The 26,805-nt window shown below is 37.7% G+C and overlaps 1 protein-coding gene across 8 annotated transcripts in view; it reads right to left on the bottom strand.

Annotated features, from left to right (window-relative positions):
- Positions 1-2,340: 2,340 nt before the first annotated feature.
- LOC136709358 (von Willebrand factor A domain-containing protein 5A-like) overlaps positions 2,341-26,805 on the bottom strand; it is a 41,335-nt gene continuing 16,870 nt past the window's right edge. For 5 of the 8 annotated variants that reach the window (XM_066684506.1, XM_066684504.1, XM_066684503.1 and 2 more), the window contains 18 exons: positions 18,243-18,324; positions 17,512-17,714; positions 17,106-17,334; positions 16,784-16,947; positions 16,529-16,643; positions 12,133-12,281; positions 11,521-11,609; positions 11,294-11,438; positions 9,308-9,387; positions 9,068-9,182; positions 8,639-8,797; positions 7,242-7,345; positions 6,887-7,101; positions 6,068-6,100; positions 4,185-4,217; positions 3,711-3,952; positions 3,304-3,427; positions 2,344-2,932 (listed from right to left, as the gene is read on the bottom strand). In XM_066684506.1, the coding sequence (XP_066540603.1) occupies positions 2,808-2,932; positions 3,304-3,427; positions 3,711-3,952; positions 4,185-4,217; positions 6,068-6,100; positions 6,887-7,101; positions 7,242-7,345; positions 8,639-8,797; positions 9,068-9,182; positions 9,308-9,387; positions 11,294-11,438; positions 11,521-11,609; positions 12,133-12,281; positions 16,529-16,643; positions 16,784-16,947; positions 17,106-17,334; positions 17,512-17,714; positions 18,243-18,282 (2,364 nt within the window). In that variant the 5' untranslated portion in view covers positions 18,283-18,324 and the 3' untranslated portion in view covers positions 2,344-2,807. Of the gene's footprint in view, positions 2,959-3,303; positions 3,428-3,710; positions 3,953-4,184; positions 4,218-6,067; positions 6,101-6,886; positions 7,102-7,241; positions 7,346-8,638; positions 8,798-9,067; positions 9,183-9,307; positions 9,388-11,293; positions 11,439-11,520; positions 11,610-12,132; positions 12,282-16,528; positions 16,644-16,783; positions 16,948-17,105; positions 17,335-17,511; positions 17,715-18,242; positions 18,325-26,805 lie in introns of all 8 variants that reach the window. The other 3 variants (XM_066684507.1, XM_066684510.1, XM_066684508.1) reach the window with 3 other exon arrangements.

Below are 26,805 nucleotides of genomic sequence, written 5' to 3' on the forward strand. Positions count from 1 at the left end.
GCTTCATACATTTGTTGGGATGGCTCCACAGGACCATTCGCCCTGACTTCTTTTTGCCACTGAATAGTTGTCTGTGTAACTCCTATTGAAAGTATAATTGTATGATTAGCAAAAGAACAACACTGATGTGCATGCATTTCTTGAATCTATACTATCCACTCTTCTATGGAGATTTTACAAGCTGTCTGCACACAACTGAACACCTGGGTGCATGTTTAATTAACTGAATTAAAGGAACACTGGGTATGATTAGGTATTTTTGCTCCTGCACTTTTGTTCTTTATGCACTCAGATATTCCTCAAGCATAACTGAACAGAACTGTACATAAAAGGCACAGCAGTAAATTTAAAAAAAGAAAAATACATTTTATTTATTAGAAAACAAAGAAGAATTACCTGGATTTCTTCATCACTGATTAAGCCTCTCAAACCCTTCTCTTTCAGGACTGAGAGGAGACTGGATTTTTTTTTTTTTTTTTTTTTTTTTTTTTTTTTTTGTCTAGGCTTGCTATTTTTGCTGTAATCAATATTTTGAAATTTACCTGCCAAAATATTTTCTCTGATGTGTAGGCTATTCCAATAAGTAAAAATAGTTGACAAAATATTGAAATTATAAAATAGAAAAATGCTTAGAAAATGCACTTTTCATGACTACAGGAATATAAAGTGTTGAACATTGGATAATTTGGACCATGGATGATTTTCGTGGTAATTGGTCACGCCATGTACAAGAAAAATCACAACACTTTAACACACAAACACATCCAATATTTAATTAAGGTAAAACCCGCTGTTCTGCTGTGTGTACCGGCACAGGAGCCGCTGTGCTGCTGGGTGTACCGGCACAGGAGCCGCTGTGACATACTTCCGGTATTACTGTGACGGGACAAAAGGGTACAGCACAGTAACATCTCGGCTACAGCTCCTGCTGTGTGTGTGTGTGTGTGTGTGTAAATGAGCGAGAAGGGTATCTCTGCAGGCCGGAGGCAGCTCCAAGTGGGCCGTACAGCTTCAAGTGAGCGCGGAAGAACATTTTAAGCACGACTCAAGCACGTCGCTGGCTTCGAGATACGCAGTTGTCGTAAAGGCTCTGGAGACGACACAGATGCTAAAGAACACTTTTTATTAGTTTTTAAAAACAGGGCTGATATGGAGCTGTTTCTAAAAGCTTGTGTTGATGAGCAGGGTCTCAGGGTCAATGCGATGTTTGTGGTTACGCCATGCCCCTCACCCCAGAATTTTTAAGGCATGTAAACTGGACTGTAGAGCCCTCACCTCAATTCTTAAGGCACAGATACTAGACTGCAGGGCACTTTATACACCACAGTTCAGACAGTGTGTATAGTTTGATACTTTTAGAAACCTAGGCTGTCTGGTTACCTGTGATGTCCTACTTTGCATAAAATGCCCTGCACAAAATATGTATCCTAGTTATTTTCTTTCTTCTAACAAAGTTCTATAACTAATGCAGCTCAGATTGCTCTGTTTGAGCATTGTTTGGAAGTTTAAGAGAATGTCAGTGAGTTCTTTGGGACGTTGTGTTAGATTATTGTGTATTTTGTAGAACAGCTGTATGTCGGTGACCATGTAATAACTGTTTTGTTTTCAGTATTAATATTGTACCTTGTAAACATTGAGTACATTATATGGAGTACATTTTCAGCATTATGTGATTTACAGACTTGTTTGTGGTTGGATTAATATCTGAAATTCTTGCAATAAATAAAGAGAATAACCATTTAACTGAGACCACGTGTACTGAGAATGATGTTTGCTCACATATAGGCTACTACTCACTTCCTAACAAGAGACATGACAGTAAATATGGGTTCATCAGCACAGCCCATTGCTGGGGTGCTATCTTCGCCTGGCATTTCATCCAAGTCTATTGTCAGTATTTCTCTACAGGGATTAGAGAGGCAGTGTGTGCACATCTGTGTTAGTAACTGTTGCAACTTAATGTAGAATACATTCATTACAAATTTGTCCTCAAATATTTGTACATATGGTGTATTTCTGAAATAAATTAAACTGAATAAATGAACTATATAAAAATAATTTGATAGCCCTTCGGGCGGCGCGGTGGTGCGGCAGGTAGTGTTGCAGTCACACAGTTCCAGGTTGTGGGTTTGAGCCACACTCCATGTGACGCTCTGTGAGGAGCTGAATTAGATAAGCAGTTTCAGACAATGAATGAATGAATGATAGTCCTTCTACAAATTCACATGCACAATCCAGGTAATAATAAAGGGAGGCTTAATGACAGTCTAAGCCAGTGTTATCAAATTCCGATCCTATATATATATATATACATATACACACACACATACACAGACTACACACAAATTCAAAATTGACATTGATATTTGTCTCCCTCTGCTGCTGTAAGAACACACACACACACATTGATTGAACTGATATCTAATACACAATTTCAGTCATATGCATTGATTTTAATAAGTGAAGTTCATAAGGCAACAGTAGCACAACACTGTAATCAGCTGAGATTCATCCAAAATGAACCAGAACAGTCTGCTGACTTCATTTCATGTGAACATTTCAGCAGGATTTTGACTCATCATGCTGACCATTTGAGTTTACTGGTGCACTTCACATATCCAGCAACAAGTAAATTACCACATATCCACAGACCAATGTAAAACCACCTCAATCTTCAGACAATGAGTAATAGAAATAAAAACAAAAACAAATCAAAACCTACCATGCTTTTCTATGAAAACTATATAGTGAGTATTGTAGAACTTTCTTGAACAATTTGTAAATTATAGTAAAGAAGTAAATTATATTTAAAATAATGATGTGTATAAATGTTTTGGTTTGGAGCCCAGGAACGGTCGGTGGACAACGTAGATCAGATTCAAAATCCAAGACTCTCTTCCTTCACCTGACTCTTCAGCAGAACATTTCCAGCCTGGACACATTCGGACAGATTCCTCACTAAAATATTATCAAAATTAAACACAGTTATCATTAGATGAGTAATGAGTTTACAGTTATCAGACACAACTTCCAAAGTAGGCTGAAGTATTGATATCATACAGTTTATTATTTTTAATATGTTACAATATTCTAACTACATTTTTTGTTGGGAAGATATTTTCTTGATTTTGATTTATAGCATAATAATTAATTCTAAATATGGAACAAATATGGACAAAATATTAGGACGTTAAAGGAAATTAGTACAGTCAGTGATGTATCTCTCGTTTGCATATAGCTGTTACTGAATGGAGCAGGAGTAATTGGATAATTAGCAGTGTGTGAGTTGGGGATAATTTGTACCTTTCTGAGAATGGATCCAGGAGGTGGCCTTCATTGCAATGAACTTCCACTCTTCCTGCTCTGCCTTCTTGAAGCTGTGGAGCCAGATCAGAGCCACAACAGTGACCCACACTGCGCTGTCCACCTGCACAGCATCAGAAAAACACACTCGTTGTTTTAACTCCTCGGCCAAGGTCAGTGAACAAAGAATTTTAAAACGTGCAGAACCTAAAACCTAGAAACAATAAATCTACAGCACAATGGTTCTAATTTCTCTAAGAGAAGGTCCTAAGAGAATTAAATTCTAAAACAATCAACTTTACTACTGTGAATTACTGTTGTAAGGCACCTACAATACTGCCCATCACATACTACAAAATGATCATATCAGGACTGTGTTATGTTAAAGCTCTTTGCCACAGACAAACCTGAGCAGGCTTTTGCTGGGTCAGTTCCTCCTCTGTTAGGCCAAATACTTTAAGAAGTCCGGTCTCCAGTTCCCAATTTCCGGCAGCTTTCTGGAGAGAGATCAGCTCCAAATAGGAGTCCTTCTGGTCAAAGCTTGATCTCTGCCCATGCAAGCTGAACTCATTGAAGGAACTTTCCATATCCCATTCTGATGAAGCCAGAGACATCCCAACAGCCATACTTGAGTCATCATATCGTTCCTCTATTAAATATAATAAGCAATGATTTATTGAGGTATCTCACAACATATCTTAATAATATCCTAAAACAAATGTATACATACACTATAAGAAAACACGAGTACATAATGGGTTATGAAGAAATGAAATTAATTTAAAAGGCTTGAACTTGTTAAAAAAAAAAACATTATATTCAAGTACACAACTACTGCTTTGACTGTGGTGTAAACTAAAATGCAGTTAGAATGTTTATACCTCCAGGCGTAATAAGTGCCATACAAAAGAGGCCTTAGGACCTGAGGAGAAGAAAACAGAAGAGGGAGGCTGAGAACCATGGGAGAGTAAGGACAGAGAAATATCTCAAACTGTTCAATGCAAAAACAAAAAAAAAATGAATGACTCCTGACAGTTTTAAAGGTTTTTTCTTTTTTAATTGGATATTTTCAGTGCTGTGTTAAATTGCGACCACATTATATTTGAGTGGATTTTAAACTTACCCAAGAAACATCATTCCATAACGAATGGTGAAGAAAAAGATAAACAGTCTGTTAGAGAAAGTTAGATACTGCCAACAAACAAGCTTTTCATTTGGGAACAATTACAAAACAATTTTTTTACATCGTTGTCATAGTTTTGGCCTAAAATAAAGTCTCATTTTGTTGAGTCATGTTAATAAAAAACACATCAAATCTCACTGTAGCATACGGGGCAATATTATTCATGAATTCATTCATATTCTGTAGCAGATGTATTCATCTTAATCAAGGTGACAGTTGTTCAGGACTCTACAAGGAACACACTCACACACACACACATATACACACACACACTTGTGGAAACTTTAGTTATAGGATAGCGGAGCACCAAGAAGAAACCCGCACGTGGCTTGGTGGTTAGCACGTTAGCCTCCCAGCTACTTGGGATCTCCCAGGATCTTGGGTTCAAGTCCCATCTGGGTGGAGTTTCCATGTTCTCCCCGTGTCTGCGTGGGTTTCCTACGGGGGCTCCGGTTTCCTCCCACAGTCCAAAAACATGGATGGTAGGTGAATTGGCTTCTGTAATAACTGTCCTGGTTTGTGAGTGTGAATGTGTGTGTGCCCAGATATGGATTGGCGCTCTGTCCTGGGTGAAATCCTAGTGCCCGATGCAGTCCTCCAGGTGGACGGTCGTTTCTGGTCGAGAGTACGCTGTGCGCGTTTGGCTGCCGCTTCTCGCCAGTATGTGTGTGTGAATTGAGCGTTCTGAGCAGTGTAGATTGTAAAGCGTCCTTGGGTATCTAGAAAGGCGCTATATAAGTGTAACGATAAACCCACAAAGACACAGGGAGAACACGCCACACCCCTCGTAGATAGACAGCGACCCTGACCGGGTTGATGTATCACATTGGCCAGATTAATTTCCATAAATATCATGGGCTGGTGGTTAGGGAACTGGGCTTGTAACTGGAAGGTTGCTGGTTCGATCCCCAAAACCAGCAGGTCATGACTGAAGTGCCCTTGAGCAAGGCACCTAACCCCCAACTGCTCACCGGGTGCCATGGTTAGCGCTGCCCACTGCTCTGTGCACATGTGCTCACTGCTCCTAGTGTGTGTAAATGTGTGTTTCACTGCACGGATTGGGTTAAATGCAGAGATAAATGCAGAGGTAGTGTCGCAGTCACACAGCTCCAAGGATCTGGAGGTTGTGGGTTCGAGTCCCGCTCCGGGTGACTGTCTGTGAGGAGTTTGGTGTGTTCTCCCCATGTGGCTTTCCTCCGCATGTTTATTTTGTTTAAAAACTGACTGAATAATTTTAATGTGGTGGGCAAAATACACATTTGACAGAGCTCCATTTGACAGAGCCCACCCCTACCAAAATGTAAAACTGGCCTTGTTAACACACAGTTAACATCAGAAGTAGATTAATTGCTATTTTTCACACTCTCCATTGGAGAGCACATCCAGCATCAAGTTCCTGGGGTCATTTCTAGCCAAAGTGGATTTACCGGTGGGTGAAAAGTATGAAATAAAAATTCAGTCTATTATCAGCTCCCTTTATCAGCTTCCTACACACTGTGACACCTGGTTTCTATGTTCACTCTTTTAATTCAGTTCAATTATTCAATTTAAGCTTGATGCATGGAATCAAATATCTCCCACCTCTACTTGTTGGTGCCTGATAGTATGAACAGTCTGAAGAGACAGAGAAAAGTTAGTTAGATGATGTCAAAATGTGTTTTATGCAAAAGAGCAGATTTGTTTGACTCAGTTCTTACTCTTTGCTACATATCTTAGGTCTACCATAACTTAGAATCACACAACTAATTAACTCTCTCATGGAAAGTAGGTTAAACATTGACCACAGCATGGGTGACTTGTGTATGTGTGAAGGTACCAGTGATATGGAGGTTTAGGTTGGAATTTTAGGGAGACATGTCTGGCCATAATGTAGGTGGCTTTTCTAGAGGAGCTCATAGTTATTCCAGCACGACACAATGGTATGACAAGTAATCTCCCCTCATGTAGCTATCTAGTATTTTATTTAAAAGGAATGAATGATGATTTTATAGTTGTGGAAGCCATTATCCAAGATCCACTCTATGGAGCTCAAACTGCTAATGTTTATTTGGGCTAATTAGGAAGAACGATACCTGCTGAATAGTTCTCTTCCTCATCCATTTCACCAAGTTTTTATACGTGTTATAAGAGGTTAAGTGGCTTACACAGAATTCTAACTTGTGCTATACTGATTTGTTTATTTTTTTATAATAAGGAAGAGTAACTACACAAAAGAAACTAACTGAAGATAATGACTAATTTTGACTAACAAAATTATCTATGCATTTCCAGTTCCATTCTCTCTGTATAATGTATATCCTGTTAATAAACAAGTCGCAAACTCAGGTGCTGAATTCCAATCCAATGTTAGCAACTGTGGATGTAACATATTCACACACAAAATAATACAGAAATACGTACTGCCCGGCACTGGCACTTTCCTCCTGACCATTGGTCTAGCCACTGGCTGTCCACTGCCCTTATGTACTGCGAGGAAAGCAGTGAAAGAGCTGCTCACTCCTGACTGTACACTGAGGTCCACCACCTTTTTTCTTAAGCTCTTGTCATTTGTTTCTCTCTCCTTCATTTCCAGAGATTGGATCAAGGTTCGAGCAGCCAGTCGATGAATTCCTAGTCTACAAAGAATACCAACAGTGATAATGAGTTATTTCCAATTCAAGAGTATGAGAGTTATATAAGAGAGCATGAGGGGTGTCACAAATCTCAGGGAAAGCATGTGCTATCCATGTCCAGGTTAGTTTTGTTTGTGTGTTACCCTTTATCCTCAGCTGGTTTCAGGCTGAAGTTCAGCTGGTTGGTCACAGGCTGTTCTGCCAATGTGTACTGCACAGTGACGGTTCCTTCATCACCTCCAGAGATCTGAAGAAATCAGATAATATGGGTATTATTATCACATCTGCATTTGCACTCTTAATGAACACCTGATTTAGAGAAGTGGTTCCCAAAGTAGGGGGCGCAGCAGTGAAATACAGAGCGCATGTCATGGACAATTATTCCAATGTAAATGTGTCTGAGTGGGGGGCAGAAAACTATTCTTATATACAAACATGAGGCACTACAGAAAACATTTGGGAAACACTGACTTAGAGTACACCCAAGTGTTTAGAGACACGCAGACATGGAAAGATTGGCTCTATTTCTCAACTAAATTAAAAGTGTCAAAAACATACAGAACTGTGTAGTGACAAAAAAAATAGATAAAACAATATATTTGATATGTCTTGATCATTTTTGTCACTGCATAATTCCATATTATAAAAAAGGGGTGCTTTTCAAAATGTAAATCAAAATAGAATACAACATGGTGCAAATCATTTAAACTCTATATTTGATTGAACCTAGTGCAAATCCAGCATATCACATGTTGAAGCTAAGCAGTTTAGTTAATAGTTGAATACCCATTTTGAATACGAGGGACATATTTACTGTACATCACTGCAGTGCATTGCACCAGCACTTCTTAGCCACAAGCGTTTGGGAACAAAGGATACCAATTGCTGTAGTTGTGAAAGTGAAATGTTTTCCCATTCTTGCTTGATATTCAGTTGCTAAACAATTTGGAGACTCTTTTGTCATTTTAATTTTCTTAATGTGCCAACTGTTGGGAGGTCAGTTTAATACCCGGATCTTACGTCAGAGCTATGCTATTGTAATAGTAGTTTATTGGCGGTATGCAAGGACTTCTCTGAAAAAGACGTCATCTGGATGGCAGCAGGTGTTACTCTAAGATAACTGAACTGTGAATGACACTGAGAAGAGCAGCTTTTGGTCCCGATTGAGGAGAAGGCTAGAGTGTTGAGAAAAGCTCATCAAATGGCAAAGTGTGTTTGTGTGTGTGATGGGGGTGTATTAAGGACATTTCCCTGCCACTGCTCCTTCATCAAGAGTCTTTCTGGTATTCAAGGAGTGAAACGAAGATGGCCCAGGGTATCAGGCTGATGTGCTACAGGCAGTAATGCCATAGCAGGACAACACCTTCCTCTATATTAGTTCTGACTAAGCATTTGTTTTAAAAATAAGCCTCAGAAGTTTAAAGAGATAGTGAGAAATAATTGTTTAGTCAAGAGTATCAAAACTGCTGATAGGAACACATGGATGATATTTAAAATACTGAAAGATACCATTTTACTATAGTTATAAAAGCTCTCTCACCTTCCCACTGAGCTGAGAGTAAAGAATTGCCCTTTGACCTTGGAAAAGGACTTTGGGGGCTGGAGACAACATAGTGATGGATACACCATCTGGAACTGTCCATTTCACAGTGATGTCCACAGCAGAAGGCTGCAGGGCGAAACTGAGAGACTGCATCACCTGCGGAAAAATGAGGAATATTTTACTCCACTTTTTTCCCAATTTTTATTTACTGCTACTTCCACCCAGTAGCTTATTCTCCCCAGTCTCCCACACGCTAGAGAGTGAAGACAGCACTAGCCAGCCACACCCTCTTTTCAGACTGCCCTTGAGTGGAGTCAACAGTTTGGAAGGAGAACACTAATGCTTCAACTCATTTTTTTAGCATGCAGATTTATGAGAGAAGTAGGAGGGTCACTCCATTCTTTTATGTCTTGCTTTTTTACGTACTTTGAGCTGTAACCTGTCATTGCTTTTGATGAACTGAGCGATGCCGCCGCCTTCCTTGGCCATTCCTGTGACCAGTGCAGTGCTGGCTCCCTGCCCAATGCCAAAGGTGAAGCACCTAATGTTAAGATAATGCCCAGAGGTTTAGTCCATCCTGTCATTTCTGTAAACTACAGACTCAGTAAACTGATTTACTGAACACCAGACACATGTCTGCGAGTGTAAGTGAGAGAATACACTGACCTGTGGGATCTAGAGTGCATTCGAACCAGGTCCAGGATGTCCTTGACATTCCAGACAGATCCATCCGTGAAAACAAACACCTTGTAAAAGGGTAAAAAATAACCTCAGGTTTAATGTTCTACATACATACCATCAATTAATAGCCTCCCCTCCTTTTGGAGATCAAGGAGAATAAAGCTATGCTCCATATGCTGGATCTGTGCAATACCAATTTAATACAGCGGACAGTAATTATGATTTGATGATGATATTTATTCATTTATTTTTATGAGGGTTTTTCCAATTCTATTCAAGGGTCATACGCCAAAAAATGGGTTGCAGAGAAATATAATAATGAAATTCTTGAATTTTAACAAGCACATAAACACAAGAGGAACATGTACATGAACGTCCCGACGTTTAAGCTTTACATTATTCTGCAAACCAGACTGTGTAGTCACCCACATCTAACACTTCTGTGATATAAAACTGAATCTAGCTTCTTATTCTGCAGGATTTTTTAAGTCTTCTGGTTCTACCTTACATGCTGCAATAGCATCTGGCACTAGAATGCATTAATTCACCATTTAAGGTGGAACTAGAAAATTAACCAGCTACCGAGATATCACCTACTACTAGTGATGTTTTCTGCTTGTTGTGATGAAAAGGGTCATAATTCAAGTGCATGTGTGTATGTATTAAATGTATATATTAAATATGTTATAGCGTTCTGTTCACTGTGTTTTGGGGTGTATTTTGTCTGGTATGGCCACCCCCTGTCAAAACACAAGCGGTGAACTTTCCCTCACGCGCAGAGAGAACACGAGCAGTGAGTTTGGTACTGTCTTGACTGTCCTCGCACTAGGTGGGTTTTCTTCACTAAAAGTGTATTTACCTCCCAGAAAATGTTTTCCTGTTTGCGAGAGCACTGCTGTATATATGTTACCTAAAACATTGTATAATGTTAAAAATTTGGTGTATTCAATCTACATTTCTCATTTATTATTATTATTATTTATTATTTTAATATTGTGATAAAAATCGAGACAGATCAATAAAGAAAAAAATATTGTGATAATATTTTTGTGACTATATTTTATAGTTTATAAAGCAGAAAAAAAGACATTTGTTATGGGCTTATTTCCTGACAAGACACTCCCATCCCTAGGCAAAACACAGAAATGGGATTCACCCTAATTGTGAATACTAATAGTGGTGTTGAAAATAAATAGGCCAACATCAATTATATTTAGTTTTATAACATAGACATTAGTTTTACAACATATAACATGTTCAGAGTTAGTGCTGCCTATAAATCAAAAGACAAAATGTGGGTCATCATTTTTTTTGGGAAAAACCCCTGCTGTAGAAGAACATACACTATTTATTCATTCATTATCTGTAACAGCTGTTATCCAGTACAGGGTCCCGGTGGGTCCGGAGCCTGCCCAGAATCATTTGTAAAAACACTATTATATAACTATAAATATTCTAATGTGCACACACTGTGGACTGAGATGTTCAGCTGTGCACACAAAGCCTGTATCTCTCTAGAACATCTTAAAATGAATGGGACACTCTCCAGCAGTTGCACATGTGTCACTATGCCTAATGTCAAATGTGGTTTAAAGGGGTGTATAGCTCATTCGCACTGAGTCGCCAATCCACCTGCAACGTGTGTTTTTTTGGACTGTGGGAGGAAACCCACACAGACATGGGGAGAACACACCAACTCCTCACAGACAGTCACCCGGAGCGGGAATCGAACCCACAACCTCCAGGCCCCTGGAGCTGTGTGACTGCGATACTACCTGCTGCACCACCGTGCCGCCATTCAGTAACTTTTATTTTCTTAAATAAAAGAAAAAAGTTACTTAAAGTTACTCTTTGTTTTCTTGCATCCAGGTACCACAACCTAAATAGTGCTTAATAGTTCAAATGTGCTGGAGCATTTCTGTAGCCCAGAATGGATAGAGAGTGTCCTTGATAGAGTGAGTGGCGTGGTACCTGTCGAGGGTGATCTGGAAGGTAAACTTCACTGTAGATATGATTCAGTGGTTTCAGGAGCTCTGTACCTCCCATGTCCGCATTTATAGCCGCCACCTTCTTCATCGCCTCCTCCATTGTCTTCTGAGTGTATTCCACACTCTTACTGGAATCAAAAATAATTTCATGAACCACTAAGACTCAAACCGAGGTTATTTTACAAATAATAAAGACCACATGGTACCCACGGGAAAAAGGACTGAAAATGCGAGCCAAAGCCATAGATGTTAAAGTAGCAGCCGAGGGGCAGACTCTTCAGCAGCAGGAGAAGGGTTTCCTGTAAAATTTGTCAAATATGAAGCATCAACAAGCACATCAATAACATCAACCTATCATACATTACCCACAAACTAGCTAGGTCTCTCCAACTCCCACCACATGCTGCCAAGGTGAGAAGAAGAACATGCTTCCCCTGAGATGTAAAACCAGCCACTGCTTTTCTTAACTGCCAAGGACAGCTCAACAAGATTGGAGGAGAACATTAAAGGAACACTACAATAATATTTTTACAGTAAAATCACAACTTCAAAATAACGGTGATGGCCCACTGAGCTGTAATAAGGAGAACAGAGCCTCTGTCCTTGTTAATCCAGGCTCTGCACTACAAAAACAGCACTATGTTTTTGTAGTGCAGTAGAAAAAAATCTTACCTAGTGTTCCTTTAAATGCTCCTAAGAGGGAAGATTTCTATCATTATTCCTACTCATGCATCTACACGTATGCTGTAGGTACTTGCTATACATATCAAACTGCTCTGAATTACTGATAATTTCCAACCAATTCAATTATGAATATGTTACCCGGGCACTTATGATTGAGGACCCGTGCATGCTGCCAGACTGATCCATTAGAAAAATAAACTCTCCACGTTTTCCAAAAGAAGAAGCCACCTCTGGAGGGAATTCTGGGTAAAGACTGAGCATGATGACAGGGTCACGCATCAGAGAACCTGCAATAATAATAAAAAAAAAAGAGTTCTCGTTAATGACCATATGGGGGCACAGTGGTGCTGCAGGTACTTCGTGAGATCTCAAAGTACTAGGTTTGATTCTCTCTTAAGGTCGCTGTTGTGATCTAATCATGTCTGCATGAATTTCCTCACAAACACGTGTTGGTAGTTGGATTGACTTTTCAATTTTACATTTTTGTGAGTGTGATATCTCGCTATGGAGTAGTGACTTGTATTTCTAAGAGAGTCTCAGTGCTGCTTCTCTTCCTGCACAAATGATGCACCGGATGAGCTCCCTAATTATTGTCTAAACTATGGAGTGATGTCAATATAAACACTGGAGACACACTAAGATAACATTTGTAGAGGAGCAACCAGTAACTGGTACAAAAGAGACCAAAAAATATATAAAATGAGAAAAGGGAGCACAAAAGGAAGCTAAAATAAATTAGAAAAGATATATCAGTAGAGCTTGACAGTAATTTACTATCAAAATATATCACAATACAAAATGTTTAAATAGCAATGATATGATTTTAAATACATTTTCAATATTTCATTATTCAATTACAACATGTGTCGCTGATTGACTTTCTTTCTTTATTTTTTTTTTTTCAATAAACTTTATTCATTAATACAAATATATGCACAGTCCTTCAAAAATTCCAGCTTACATAAATTATATACTCATACATCTAAACATTTAATTACACATATAAATGAGCACAGTCTCATATATTTAGAGTGTCCCAGAGAATAGAGTCTTTAAAAAGTATATTAAGAGTCTTTTGACTTTTTAATTCTGTCCTAATGCTCTTAATAATTGTGTCACTAGAGACAAAAAAACTGTTCTATTGTCATTTTACATCGTGTTTTCCACAACTTAGATTTTACCAAACATATAATATACCACATAAAATTACATTTATATTCATCAATATTACAATCAAAAATGCCATAATAGATGCATTTAATATTTACATCAAAATTTAAACCAATATCCTTTACTTTCTGCCACACTTCTTTAGACCTATAACATTCTAATAAAAAGTGTTCCAGAGATTCTTCCTCTTGACATAAGGGCATTGGACACTTTATGGTTTTAATAAAACAACTCCATTTTACTAAAAGTCTGACTGGTAACCTCCTTACTGCAATTAACCAGGTTGTATCTCTAATAGTCTCAGATATATTTTTGCTAAGTATATTTTTAGACATATTTTATTTTCCTCTTTATTTAGTTCTCTAAACTCAAAATTCTGTACATAAATTTGATCACTCACTATTTTATATATGCTTTTATTTGAAGAATTTATCCAATTCATGTTCAAATCATTGTATTTATGTATAAAATCTGAAAAGATTAATTTATAATATGGAATAGATCCTCTAGCTTTACCTTTTTTAGATTTCCAATTTGTCAAATCTCCTATCCACTCTACTTGTCGTTGAATTCCATTTTGAATAATTTTGCAAAAGGAAATTTTTGTTTTTATAGAGAAATCAATAGCACCTAAGCCTCCTAAATCACGTCTTTTGTAAAGCAGTTGTCTTTTAGTAACTTCTCTAGTTGTATTCCATATAAAATTAACACATATTTTATTAATATTTTTTAACCATATATCAGGTGGTGGGAAAATACATGCTAAAAACAGAATCTTTGATAGAATAAAAGTTTTAGTAATATCTATTCTAGTCTTATAATTTAATTTTTTATCTTTCCATTTCGGAAATTTAGTTTAGGAGTTGGTGTGTTCTCCCCGTGTCCGCGTGGGTTTCCTCCGGGTGCTCCGGTTTCCTCCCACAGTCCAAAAAAAACACACGTTGGTAGGTGGATTGGCGACTCGAAAGTGTCCGTGAGTGAATGTGTCTATGTTGCCCTGTGAAGGACTGGCGTCCCCTCCAGGGTGTATTCCCGCCTTGCGCCCAATGATTCCAGGTAGGCTCTGGACCCCCCGTGACCCTAAATTGGATAAGCGGTTACAGATAATGGATGGATCTTTCCATTTCTCGACCTCTTCTTGAACTTTTTCTGTTTTCTGAGACCAGTTTGCATCTACACAACCTGTGTTATCTATATAAATTCCTAAAAGTTTTATTTTTTGGAATTCAGGAATGTTGATTTTGAATTTATTATTTGGATCTCCTATCCAGACACTTTCTGATTTATTTACATTTAATTGTGCCCCCGAAACTTGTTCATACATTTTTTAAATGATCGTAAATAATGTCTAACTCTGATTGAGATTTAATAAATCCGTTATATCATCAGCATATGCAGTAATTAGTATTCTTTTATCTCCTAATTTAACACCCTGAAGCCTCTGGTCTGTTTGAATTTTCATTATTAATGGACTTATAGCCAAAACATAGTGCTGCACTAAGTGGACAACCTTGTTTAACACCTCTATATATTTTAAACTGTTCCGTTAAATGTCCATTTACATTAATCTGTATTTTAGACACAACATATAGACACATAATCATTCTAATAAAAGTTAATGGAAATTTATACATTTTTAACACTTCCCATAAATATTCTCTGGAGATATAGTCATTGGTTTTAGTAAAAACTAGCTCTCTTAAAATACCTAAATTATCCCACATCAATCTTCCTTTAATAGCACAGGTCTGTTCTTTGGTGATAATTCCATCAAGAACATTCTGCAACCTATTCATAATGATTTTTGCATAAATTTTATAGTCAATATTCATTAAAGTAAGACGTCTCCAATTATTGATATAATTTTTATCACCTTTTTATATAATAGTGACACCACACTTTCATAAAAGTGTCGTACATAAATCCTTGTTCCACACCTTCGTTAAATACTCTAGTTAATAATTGGGAAATATCATACATACATTTTTTGTAAAATTCAGCAGGTAACCCATCTTTTCCAGGAGACTTTTTTAAATTGAATTGTTTTATTGCTGTGATGACTTCATTTTCTATTATTCTGTCCGCTAAAAAATCATACTCATTATTATATTCAAAATTTAAGTATTTTCTAAAATATTTATTATCTATTTTAATTTCTTTATACATCTCTTGACATAATATTTGAATAGATTTTGTAATCTCGTCAGGCTGATTAACAATTTTACCTTTTTCTGAATAGATTGATCCAATATAAGAGCTTTGTTTCCTTTTTGTGTATAAAGACATAATTTTAGCTTTATTATGAATTTGGCATTCATAGATTTGTGTAGATTTGAATATAGGTCATTATTCATTGAATCTATTTGTTCCCTCAATTTTGACATAGTATTTTCACCTTCATCACTTCTCTTTGTGCACTTTAATTTAATATATTGCATCATTGTTAAATTATATTTTTCATTTTTTTCCTTATTGTACGCCCGGCATTTTCCTTTAAAAAAGTCTCTTATCTGTATTTTTAGAACATCCCACAGTTCTAGATCATTTTTAGTAAAACTTTTTAAGATTTTATTCTATCAAGCTCTCCTTTTAAATCTAATAATACTGCAGGAATTTCTAAAACTTGTGTATTTAATTTCCAATAATTTTTTTAGTTTCACCCTTTACATTTAAATTACAGATTACAGCTAAATGATCAGAATCAATAATCATTTTTGTTTTATAAGAAGAATACACGGCCTGCCATAAGTTCATTGCACTCAGTTTTAAAGATAAATAATTTAAAAATACAAATTTTAACAAAGCAAAGAGGTTTATGTTTGACAGTGATGTCATGTTCTTTTTTGTTTTGGCAGTTTTTCTGGGACACTTATATTGTTAATATCGATATTAGAATGAAATCTTATCAACCAAAATTAAGAAATAAATTGTAATATTAATTTTGGCCATATCGTCAAGCCCTATGGAGCTGTCTAAGACACAAAAAAGCTGTTTTATTTTAGTTGTGTTCTCAGTTAGAAAAGAAATGTTCAACGTTCTTTTTTCACACCTTTTTCATCATAAACTTTATTGATAGCTCAGTCCCTCCTCAAACTGGGTAGCCCTCCAATCCTGGCTCTGTTAAACAATCTTAATCTCCTCAAACTCATTTTGTTTGTTCGTTTGCCCACTTTGTGCTCACTTCCTCTCTTTCTTACTATTTTACACTGCTTGTTATGCCACAAACAGGGCCCCCTGCTCATGCTCCGTAACCTTGAAAAAATTATTTGTAGAATTTGTTTTGGATTTTGGTGAAGAACTCCTAGATATTTTGCATGCTGGATATGTGGGACGCTTAATTATCATGGTTACACTAAACTCTTACCACATTCGGTGTTGTTAAGTCCTGCCTCCACAATGGCAGTGGGCTGATGGGTGTTCTGGTAATAAAGCAGTATCTCCACATCTCTGTCAAACTTGTGGCCTGGAGAGAGGCTCACCTGTATTCAGACAGTTAGAGGACTTATTCATCAAGAGTGTTAGAATAGGAAAACACTGGAGACCAACAGAGGCCATCCTCATATATTTTATTTTCCTCATCCTACCCCCATTAATATACATACAGCAAACGACCACACACCTCTGCCTCAGTGTGATCTGTGGTGAGGTAAATCAACTGCTCCAGGGAGCAGTTGGACTCCACTTTAGAAACAGAGAGGGAGGAGATGATGTGGACACGAAGTGACAACGTATATGGCACTAAACTTGCAGTAACAACTGTGACCTCAGTCAAAGGACTCAGATCTGGAAAAAAAAGATACAGACCCAAATAAAACACATTAAATATCATAACTCAAAGAGGACTAGAACAGGACTGGAAAAGGTCAGAGGAAATTATAAACAGATCATAAACTCTGTTGTAGGTCAAAAATGTGTGTTAGTAATAAATATTTATGGCTTGCCCATGTCACTGGGTTTGTATCGAGGGTTGAGTACAGCTGGCAGACAGAAGCGCAAGCCATGATCCGCCTCCACGGTCAGCTCAATGACGTAGATGAGGGTCACAGTGGCGCTCTCATTTGGAGGAAGGCTGCCCACAGCAAGACAGAAAACATCTGCACTTTCATCACTTTCCTCCAGTAGAAATGCCTGCTGCCCTGAACTTATCGCATTCTCATACTTCTCCTCAGCCTGAACAAGAGCGGGAACAATGCATTACGATTGGACTATAGAAAGAAATATTAGGGATGCATGAGGGTATCAGAATCATACTGGTGTCTGATGATGTCTATGATGTTGTAATTTCACTACAGCCAATGTTTACTAATTTTTATTGTATCCTGTAAATATCTGGACTGTCAGATTTACCTCCTGCTTGGAATGAACCTTGGCCACCACCTCCTGTCCGCTGATATTGGCACTGAAGTGACAGACAGCTGCTTCTGCAGGTAACGGGAACACGAATGTGGCTTCCACTGGAGACTCCTCCTCATTTACGTACTGCAGGGTGGATGTGACCGTGGCAACAAAGCCCTTCACCTGCACATCCACCTCCACACTCTTTAGAGGAACTTGGGTTAGAGGGAAACATTGAACACTTCCGTTTTCAAAACATATTTCACACAGCTGGAAAGTATCAGACCATAACCTTCCTTTCAACCACTACCACCTACGTGAGGAATGGACGTCTAGAGGTCAAGTCACAGTGATCTACTTTACAGGAGCATTTCTTTACAAACTTGACTCTGACTGAACTCGTGAGACAATTTAACATACAGCTGAGCTTTTACTTTTCTAGTAGTTCATCTTACCCTCTATAATTTTTCAGCCATCATTCATTAGTGGAAAATAAATCTAAACCTCCGCTGACCCAATTTTGCTTGGGAGGTGAAACTTACTCGAATGTTGCTGGTATAGATCGGCTAAAGTACAGCTGGCTCATACCGAAATACAGACACTTGGAGAAAGGCGTGTTCAAGAAGATAAATCCATATGATGAACTTAGATAGTTGTTAAAATCCTGCATATTTTCAAGTAATTTTTACAAGATATGTGTTAAAATATTGACCATCAAAGAAAAAAAATCAAAAAGCTGTTACCTTGAGTACATCCCTTTGTTATCAGGCCGCAGCTGTCCATGTTTATTTTAGCCTGTTGAGTAAGAAAGCTGGTTGTGTGTATCTGCAAGAAAGGTGTGGATGGACATGAATGGCTTGACATGAAGTAATAACATTCTTTGTGTCCACTGTCAGAAAAACTGTTACTGAGGCGTTCCCTTTTGCAGTCTCTGTGGTGGTATCCTCAAGGGCACATATTCTGTACCTATAAGGGGTATTTAGAGAACGTAACTGTACCTTATTGTATTGTAGTTGTAGATTTTAAAGTTGCGTTGATTTCATACGCTCCATTTCATTTCCAGGACCTATATTATATTTTCATTTTAAACATAGTTCTATAATGAAAACTCATGGAGAAGAGAATATAATGAACCCACAACTTGACTTTAAAACCATTGTTGTACATTTAAAGGTACTGCTTTTACCTTTAGTGACAGTAATGTACCTGAACTGTACCTTTTTCCTGAAAGTATAAAGGTCCTTATAGATAAGTTACTTAATTGTGGGCTTGGTGACAAAGCAGAACATTTTAATTCAATCTCAAACCAATGCCATTTGCTGGGATTTAAAAAGTAGCATCATAAGAATATTTCATATATTGCTTCAGTGTGTAGGATATGATTCATCCATGTCAGGTGCTTACACACAATCATTGGGCACAAGTCAGGGAACATATAAATATTCACTCTGGGAAAATGGCACTTACACAGCAGGATAACATTTTTTTACAGTGTCTAGTCTGCTACAACAATCACTTCTGGCTACTCAGAACAGTTCCAAGACTTTAGGATGAAAAATTCCGAGATCCGAGGTGTACCAAAGATTCTGTACTAAAACAATTATAAACGTTAACTCTCCAGAAAAGAGTTATGGACTGTCCTCTGTTAGCCTCAAAGCAATGTCCCAACATCTAATCTATAGTCTTCCCAGGAGAGATAATTCCCTATAAATACCATCAATATGTGGAGGTCTGTTGGCAGGTAAGAATATCCTAAACTGTAAACCATAATTTTTTTTTTAAAGCTAAGCATGCATTGTCTAAATGTTTCAGACTAACAAGTTGCATTGAGCATAAGATTTTACACTTATGTTAGTGTTAAAGACCATTAATTTTTAGGAGGCATACATGTATGTGATGTAGCTCTATGAACTGACCAGTAATAAGTAACAACATGGCATGATTTTAGTTTGTTACCCAGAAAAAGTGAAATTGATTTATTCCGCTATCTATATGTTGTTTGCCAAGTACACGATTGTGTTTAATAGATGATATATAATATAATAGATGCAGTAGAGGAGGAACTTTATTCATTGAGAGGTGAACTTAACTGCCCATATTGTAAGAATGCTTTTAAAGCATCTCATGACAATCTTGTCACAAGGCACCTAAAGTATGCAGTATATTTTGAGTACAATGGCATTAGTAAGTATATTTGTTTTGTTTTTTTGTAAATGTCATCGTATTGCAGATGTTTCTTTGTTTTTTAATTTTATTTAATGACAGCAAATGAAATATACACATTTTTCTCATTCAGCTAAAATACATTGTCACTTGTCTTTATAGTTAAATTCACAATTCCTTGCTTCTGTGCTAATGGCAAAGAGGAAAAAATGAGTCACTGGCATTGCCCTAAGTGCCGTCATCTCTTGGGTCGCACACCAGATTTTAAAAAAACATCTCAGTAATCACGGTTTGTGTAACTTTGAATTTCAATGTATTGTTTTTCTTGGAATGTATTTATTGTATTTTCTTGATGAATTTCAATTTCTTTTGCAGGTTTTAACGTTAGAGGAAAAACCTCCAGGCACACTTGCAAGTAAACACCTATCTTGAAAGTTATTTAATTATCATTTGTGGCACAGTCTTTTTTGTCTCTTAATATCATGTTCCTTTCTGTCTCTGCTATTTGCAAACTGTCTATACAAATGTAGAAGAGCCCACCCCAGAAACAGATAGACCATCAGCAGAGAGGAAGAGTAGAACAATTTCAAGTCTGGAGTGCTCTGTTTGCCACATGACCTTCAGTAACAGGTCAAATTTTGAAGCGTCATGAAGCTCAGCAACATGTCAAGGAGAGCCAGCCAGGAGAGCTATGCCAATCTGCATAGATGACAAAAGAGGGATTTTTGTCACCCCCAAAGTAACCTATTGACCTAGGGTTGCTACTCATATTTGCAAGTCCATTCTGTCTCAGTCCTTGGCATGTGAAGTACCATTATGCAGAGGCTATATGAGAATAGGGATGGAAAGTGGTAACCCAGGATTAGAATGCCAGCATCTTCAGAGAACAAATCATGCTATTCCCTATTCAAAATCACCAGGCCTAAGGCTGGATTCCTTACATTCAATGGTAGAGACAGGCCTCATCTCTACTTCTCGAAAAGACGAATGCATTGATTTGAACTCCAAAAGTCTGTCTGCAGGTGTTGATAGTGTTTTTCCCATTTTTTGGGGAGAACATAATCTCTCGAACAGATACGTGTACTTTTCCATTTTTACTGGGATAAAAAACAACTGGTGTCAGTTTGAGAGAACAAGAGTGACATTTGACAGCCAGTTAGGCCAGTGGCACTGCCGGTGCTGAAACAAAATGAAAAAATGTGTCCATAGATACATGTCCATGTGGTGGATTTTTCAAGAGAGACCCAATCTACCTCATGCTCAGACAGAGTGCTGAAGACATAGATGATATTGAGGAGAACGTAAAAGAGTCAGGTGACACCATAAGATATTTGTCACAGAGGACTTCAGCAGATATATGTGAAATGACAGAATATATTTGGAAACAATATTAAAGCACAGCTTAATATTGAACGCTCAAAAACAGACCAGTAAGTCCCACAGTCCTTCGAGCCTCTTGAGACAAACTGTCCTTGTCCATCTCCCCCAGATTTGGGAGTGAAGACTCTGGTCACAAATCATGGGACAGTGTATGGGATATCCACATTGACCAAAGGTTAATTTTTGCTAGTTTAATTTTGTAGTCAGCAACTGCCTCTTATATTTTTAGTTGTTTTCTTACTTTCTTTTTATACTCACAATCCTCAAATTTTCCTTTTTGGCATTTCCCCAGATGTGCCAGTGTACATAAAAGAGTGCCCTGTTTGCAGGCGCCCAGTGACATTCCAAGAGTATCAGTCTGGAATTCACAATTATAACAATTCTGACCATTCCCCTCTGTTCTCTGCTGACAACAGGACTATCAGTGAGTGAATAAAATTTGTCATATTATAAACAATTATTTTAACCTTCACACATTGTTACATATTATTAACAAATATGACTGTACAGTAGAGTATTATAGTAAAGTGATATCAGCCACATTGTTCATGCGTATCCATGAGTAACAAGTTCTGTACTGAACTTTCTCTTTTTTTATATATACACAGAATCACATTGCGGTAGGGTGATTTCAATTCCTTCCTTTCAATGTTATACGAAGGGCATTTTACCATTTCTCTGTGATGAGGTACTGTTCTTACAGTTATTCTTGCAACAGATGTGGCCACAGCCCACCAATGTTGATTGCTGATGCAAATTGGAAAATAGTTTTTATCTGGTAAGAAACTTATAATTCCTCTCAAATTGCTGTTCTTTATCTGTTCTTTGGGGACTCAAACATTATATTTGATGTAACACAACTACTCAAACAGCTCATAAAAGGCCTGTGAAATGTATTTTTTTTAGCAAGTCAACGAATATGTGGACTTCCTAGGATCCATGATAATTTATGTTCAACAATAATTTGACCAAGTCCACCTGTTTAGACGGCCAAATTTGGATAATACCAGCCCTGAGGACACTCAAGTTAATGTGAGGACTAGATGGGAGATGCTTGAAAAGCGGATTGTAGCATCTGGGTTTTGTGATGGTAAGAGGAATTGTAATACGTTATCAGTCACTGATGTTTATAAATTAATATTACTGAATATTGAACTATTAATGTATGTCTGCTATTTTTATTTTTCCAGGTACCACAGTGGTCAATCCCTTTAAAACTACACTGACATACTCTTCATTTACTCCATGGTTGGGTCTGGACAACAGACTAAATGATGTTGTACCAAAGACAGAAATTTTTAAAGGTCTGTTTCAGAAGGACCGAGTGTTACCTTCAAAGTGTGGACTGAATATAGATGAAGATGCCATATTGCAAGCACTGGATTCAAAAGCAGTAAGTACCAACCTAGAATGTACACAGAGTAAAGAATTTTACCTACAAACCGATTCCAAAAAAGTTGGGACACTAAACAAATTGTGAATAAAAACTGAATGCAATGATGTGGAGATGGCAAATGTCAATATTTTATTCGTAATAGAACATAGATGACAGATCAAAAGTTTAATCTGAGTAAATGTAACATTTTAAAGGAAAAATATATTGATTCAAAATTTCACAGCGTCAACAAATCCCAAAAATGTTGGGACAAGTAGCAATAAGTGGCTGGAAAAAGGAAATTGAGCATACAGCTGGAAGACCAATTAACACTAATTAGGTCAATTGACAACATGATTGGGTATAAAAAGAGCTTCTCAGAGTGTCAGTGTCTCTCTGAAGCCAAGATGGTAAGAGGATCACCAATTCTACCATTGTTGTGCAGAAAGATAGTGCAGCAATACCAGAATGGTGTTACCCAGCGTAAAATAGCAAAGACTTTTAAGTTATCATCATCAACCATGCAAAACATCATCAAAGATTCAGAGAATCTGGAACAATTGCTGTGTGTAAGGGTCAAGGCCGTAAAACTCTACTGGATGCTCGTGATTTCCGGGTCCTTAAATGTCACTGCATCTCAAACAGGAATACCACTGTCAAGAAAATAACAGAATGGGCTCAGGAATACTTCCAGAAAGCATTGTCAGTGAATACAATCCACCGTGCCATCCGCCGTTGCCAGCTGAAACTCTACAGTGCAAAGAGGAAGCCCTTTCTAAGCAAGCTCCACAAGCTCAGACGTTTGCACTGGGCCAGGGGTCTTTTAAAATGGAGTGTGGCAAAATGGAAGACTGTTCTGTGGTCAGACGAGTCACGATTTGAAGCTCTTTATGGAACACTGGGACGCCATGTCATCCGGACCAGAGAGGACAGGGATAACCCTAGCTGTTATAAATGCTCCGTTCAGAAGCCTGCATCACTGATGGTGATAGGGTTGCATGAGTGCTTGTGGCATGGGCAGCTTGCATGTCTGGAAAGGCCCCATTAATGCAGAGAACTATGTTCAGGTTCTAGAACAACATATGCTCTCATCTAGACATCATCTCTTTCAGGGAAGACCCTGCATTTTTCAACAAGATAATGCCAGACCACATTCTGCAGCAATCAACATCATGGCTACGTAGGAGAAGGATCCGGGGACTGAAATGGCAGCCTGCAGTCCAGATCTTTCACCTATAGAGAACATTTGGAGCATCATAAAGAGGAAGGTGCGACAAAGAAGGCCCAAGACAATTGAACAGTTAGAGGCCTGTATTAGACATGAATGGGAGAGCATTCCTATTACTAAACTTGAGAAACTGGTCTCTGTCCCCAGATGTCTGAGTGTTGTAAGAAGAAGGGGGATGCCACACAGTGGTAAAAAATGGCCTTGTCCCAACTTTTTTTGGGATTTGTTGACGCCATGAAATTTTGAAACAACATATTTTTCCTTTAAAATGATACATTCTCTCAGTTTAAACTTTTGATCTGTCATCTATGTTCTATTCTGAATAAAATATTAGATGTTGGCACCTCCACATCATTGCATTCAGTTTTTATTCACAATTTGTTTAGTGTACCAACTTTTTTGGAATCCGGTTTGTACAAAGTTACTTATATCGTTTGTGATTTTTATGCTAGTCATGACATGCAAAAGTGCTGTGATTCTTAATTGAAAAATGTTAATTGAAAATGTTTTCTGCGTTTAGCACACTAGAGAGGATTTGACTAAAGCATGCAACGCTCTTGGTGTGTCAGACATCGGTAGTCGTACAGACTTGATCGGTCGAATTGAAGAGCTCCTCCTTTACAGGGACCTGTATCCTAAAATGTTTATCAAGCTTCAGAAAGCTGGTGGTAAGAGACGAATCTGTTGTCAAATATTCATGCGACTCTCAAAGTGTGATTGAACATTGTATAAACATCTTTCACAACAGTATTGCTTCAAGGAAGACTCATAAATGTATTGTCATTTCCTCATTTGATATTTGATGTGAATGAACTAAATTCTCAAAGTTGAAATCAGTACATAGTTTTTAATCTTGATTATATGCTATTTAGGTGGAGTGCTGCATGTGACCTGTATACACTCAGTAGTATATTATCAGTCAGCATTGTGGTGGCAGGAGTCAGCCCGTGACCACGGGGAAGCTCTTTTGAGTTTTACACATCCCCCCACGATTTGTGTGTGTGACATTGCTGGACGTGTTGCCAGATAGGTCAATATGGTTGGTCGCCATACACAGAAGAGAATATCCAGGCTACACTGGAGAAACGTCTTGAAGTACAATTTCCATGGGTGACAAGTGTTGGCTTCTCATCAAGTTCAGACTCTCACAATCAGGAAAAATGTTAACAGATTTTCCTCTATGCACCCTGTAAGAGGAACCAGTGCAAGATATTCATTGTATGATAGATTCCATCAAAAAATCAAAGAAGACCAGAGGAAACTCTGAGGAGCTTAAAACTGGTGCCAGATTTGGCCACTCTGGTGAACTCTTCTGCAGCAGAACAGATAAACAGGGAACTATCATCAAGCAGGTACTCCTTGTGCCAAATGAATGATGAACATTATATGTTTTGTTTGAGATTGTATTTTCATCTTCACAACGTCAATATCAACGAAAAATACGCCAAGACCTTGGAGATGCTGACCAAGCAAGCCTTGCATATAGACATCACTGGAAAATTGAGAATCGGCTCTCATGGTACTTCTTTTGGGAAGATAATTATTTACAGATATTCTGCTGAAGAATAAAATAACAATAAGCCTCGATAATAGTTTTTGGAATAAAAATATGCTTTTCTAGTGTTAAGTGTTGATCTCAGTGGTAATTGTTTAAATGATTAATTTCAGCAGAAAGGAGGCAGGTACCCTCTCTTACAGACACATATGAAGAACAGAGTCAGGCATAGTCTGATGACTGTGTATTTTCAATAGCCATGTTCCCTATTGCTCCTGAAAATCAGGTAATAAGAACTTAAACATAGCTTACAGTACACCCTTCTGTATGTTTCATTGTTTGTCATTGGCAGCATATGTAATTTTGTATTTTATTTAAATTAGGACAAGCTCTTGGAGTTGTACACTGGACGAAGGAATGACCAACAAGTTTTGATGATAACCCAGTTACAATCAAAGACCTCTGTCCACATTATCTTCTTGACACTGGAATCGCACTAAAGCCAAGACTGCCCTGGCTAACTGATGATGCAAGAGTCTTAAATATTTCTTACATTTTTTGTATTAATTAATCCCTTATTTGTTTATTGATGGTTAGTTAGTGTAAAATGGTAATCTGGCCCCTTTCATTTTTATATATTTATATTCATAATCTGCACGATAATGTTTTTACAGCTACATTATTAATCCCAAGGTGTGTGTTTTTTCTGTAACTAAAGACTGTTGCTCTCTCAACAAACACCTTTATTGTATGGCACCGGGAATGGCAAGCCAAAAGAAACATTCCAGAGAAAGAAATCACACCTCTAGAGGTATCATGCCACATTAGCATAGATTTATATACAAACCCCATTTCCAGAAAATTTGGGATGGTGTGCAAAATGTTAACAGAAAGCAGTGATGTGTTCAATAATTTATACCATACATATAGAAATTTTTTAAGGTATATGCCTATTTAGAATTTGATGCCAGTAGCACACACAAATTGGGCAGTGGCAAAAATATAGCTGTAATAGTAATAATGCAAAAGGGAAAAAAGGTTAATTGGCAACAGAGTTGTGACCTTATTGGATTTAAAAAGACAGTCTCAAAGAAGCCACGTCTTTCAGAAATAAAAATGAGGAAAGGTATACCATTCTGAAAGATTCTGTGGGCAAGTACTAAAACAAATTAAGAATAACTTTTCTCAACCTAAAATAATAAAGAACCTGGGGATTTAATCATCTATAGCACATAATATAATTGAAAGTTTCTGGGAACCTGTAAAAATCTCTGTATGTAATGGTCAAGGCCCAAAACCAGTACTGGCTCTCTGTGATCTTCTGACCCTCATGTGACACTGCATTAACACTGTGCCCAAACAGGAAAGTTAAAACACACATGCAAACTCTACTGTGGTAAAGTATTTCTGGGATCAAATTCAAAATGGGCTTAAATAAAAAATAAAAATTAAAAAAAGTTTTACATTTTTTTAATTGTAAAAAAAAAACATGAGGGCGGCACTGTGGCGCAGTCCGGGTGACTGTCTGTGAGGAGTTTGGTGTGTCCTCCCCGTGTCTGCATGGGTTTCCTCCGGGTGCTCAGATGTCCTCCCACGATCCAAAAACACACATTGGTAGGTGGATTGGCAATTCCAAAATGTCCATAGGTGTGAGTGAATGTCTGA

The sequence above is a fragment of the Hoplias malabaricus genome, chromosome 11, assembly GCF_029633855.1.
Source record: "Hoplias malabaricus isolate fHopMal1 chromosome 11, fHopMal1.hap1, whole genome shotgun sequence".
Lineage (NCBI taxonomy): Eukaryota > Metazoa > Chordata > Actinopteri > Characiformes > Erythrinidae > Hoplias > Hoplias malabaricus.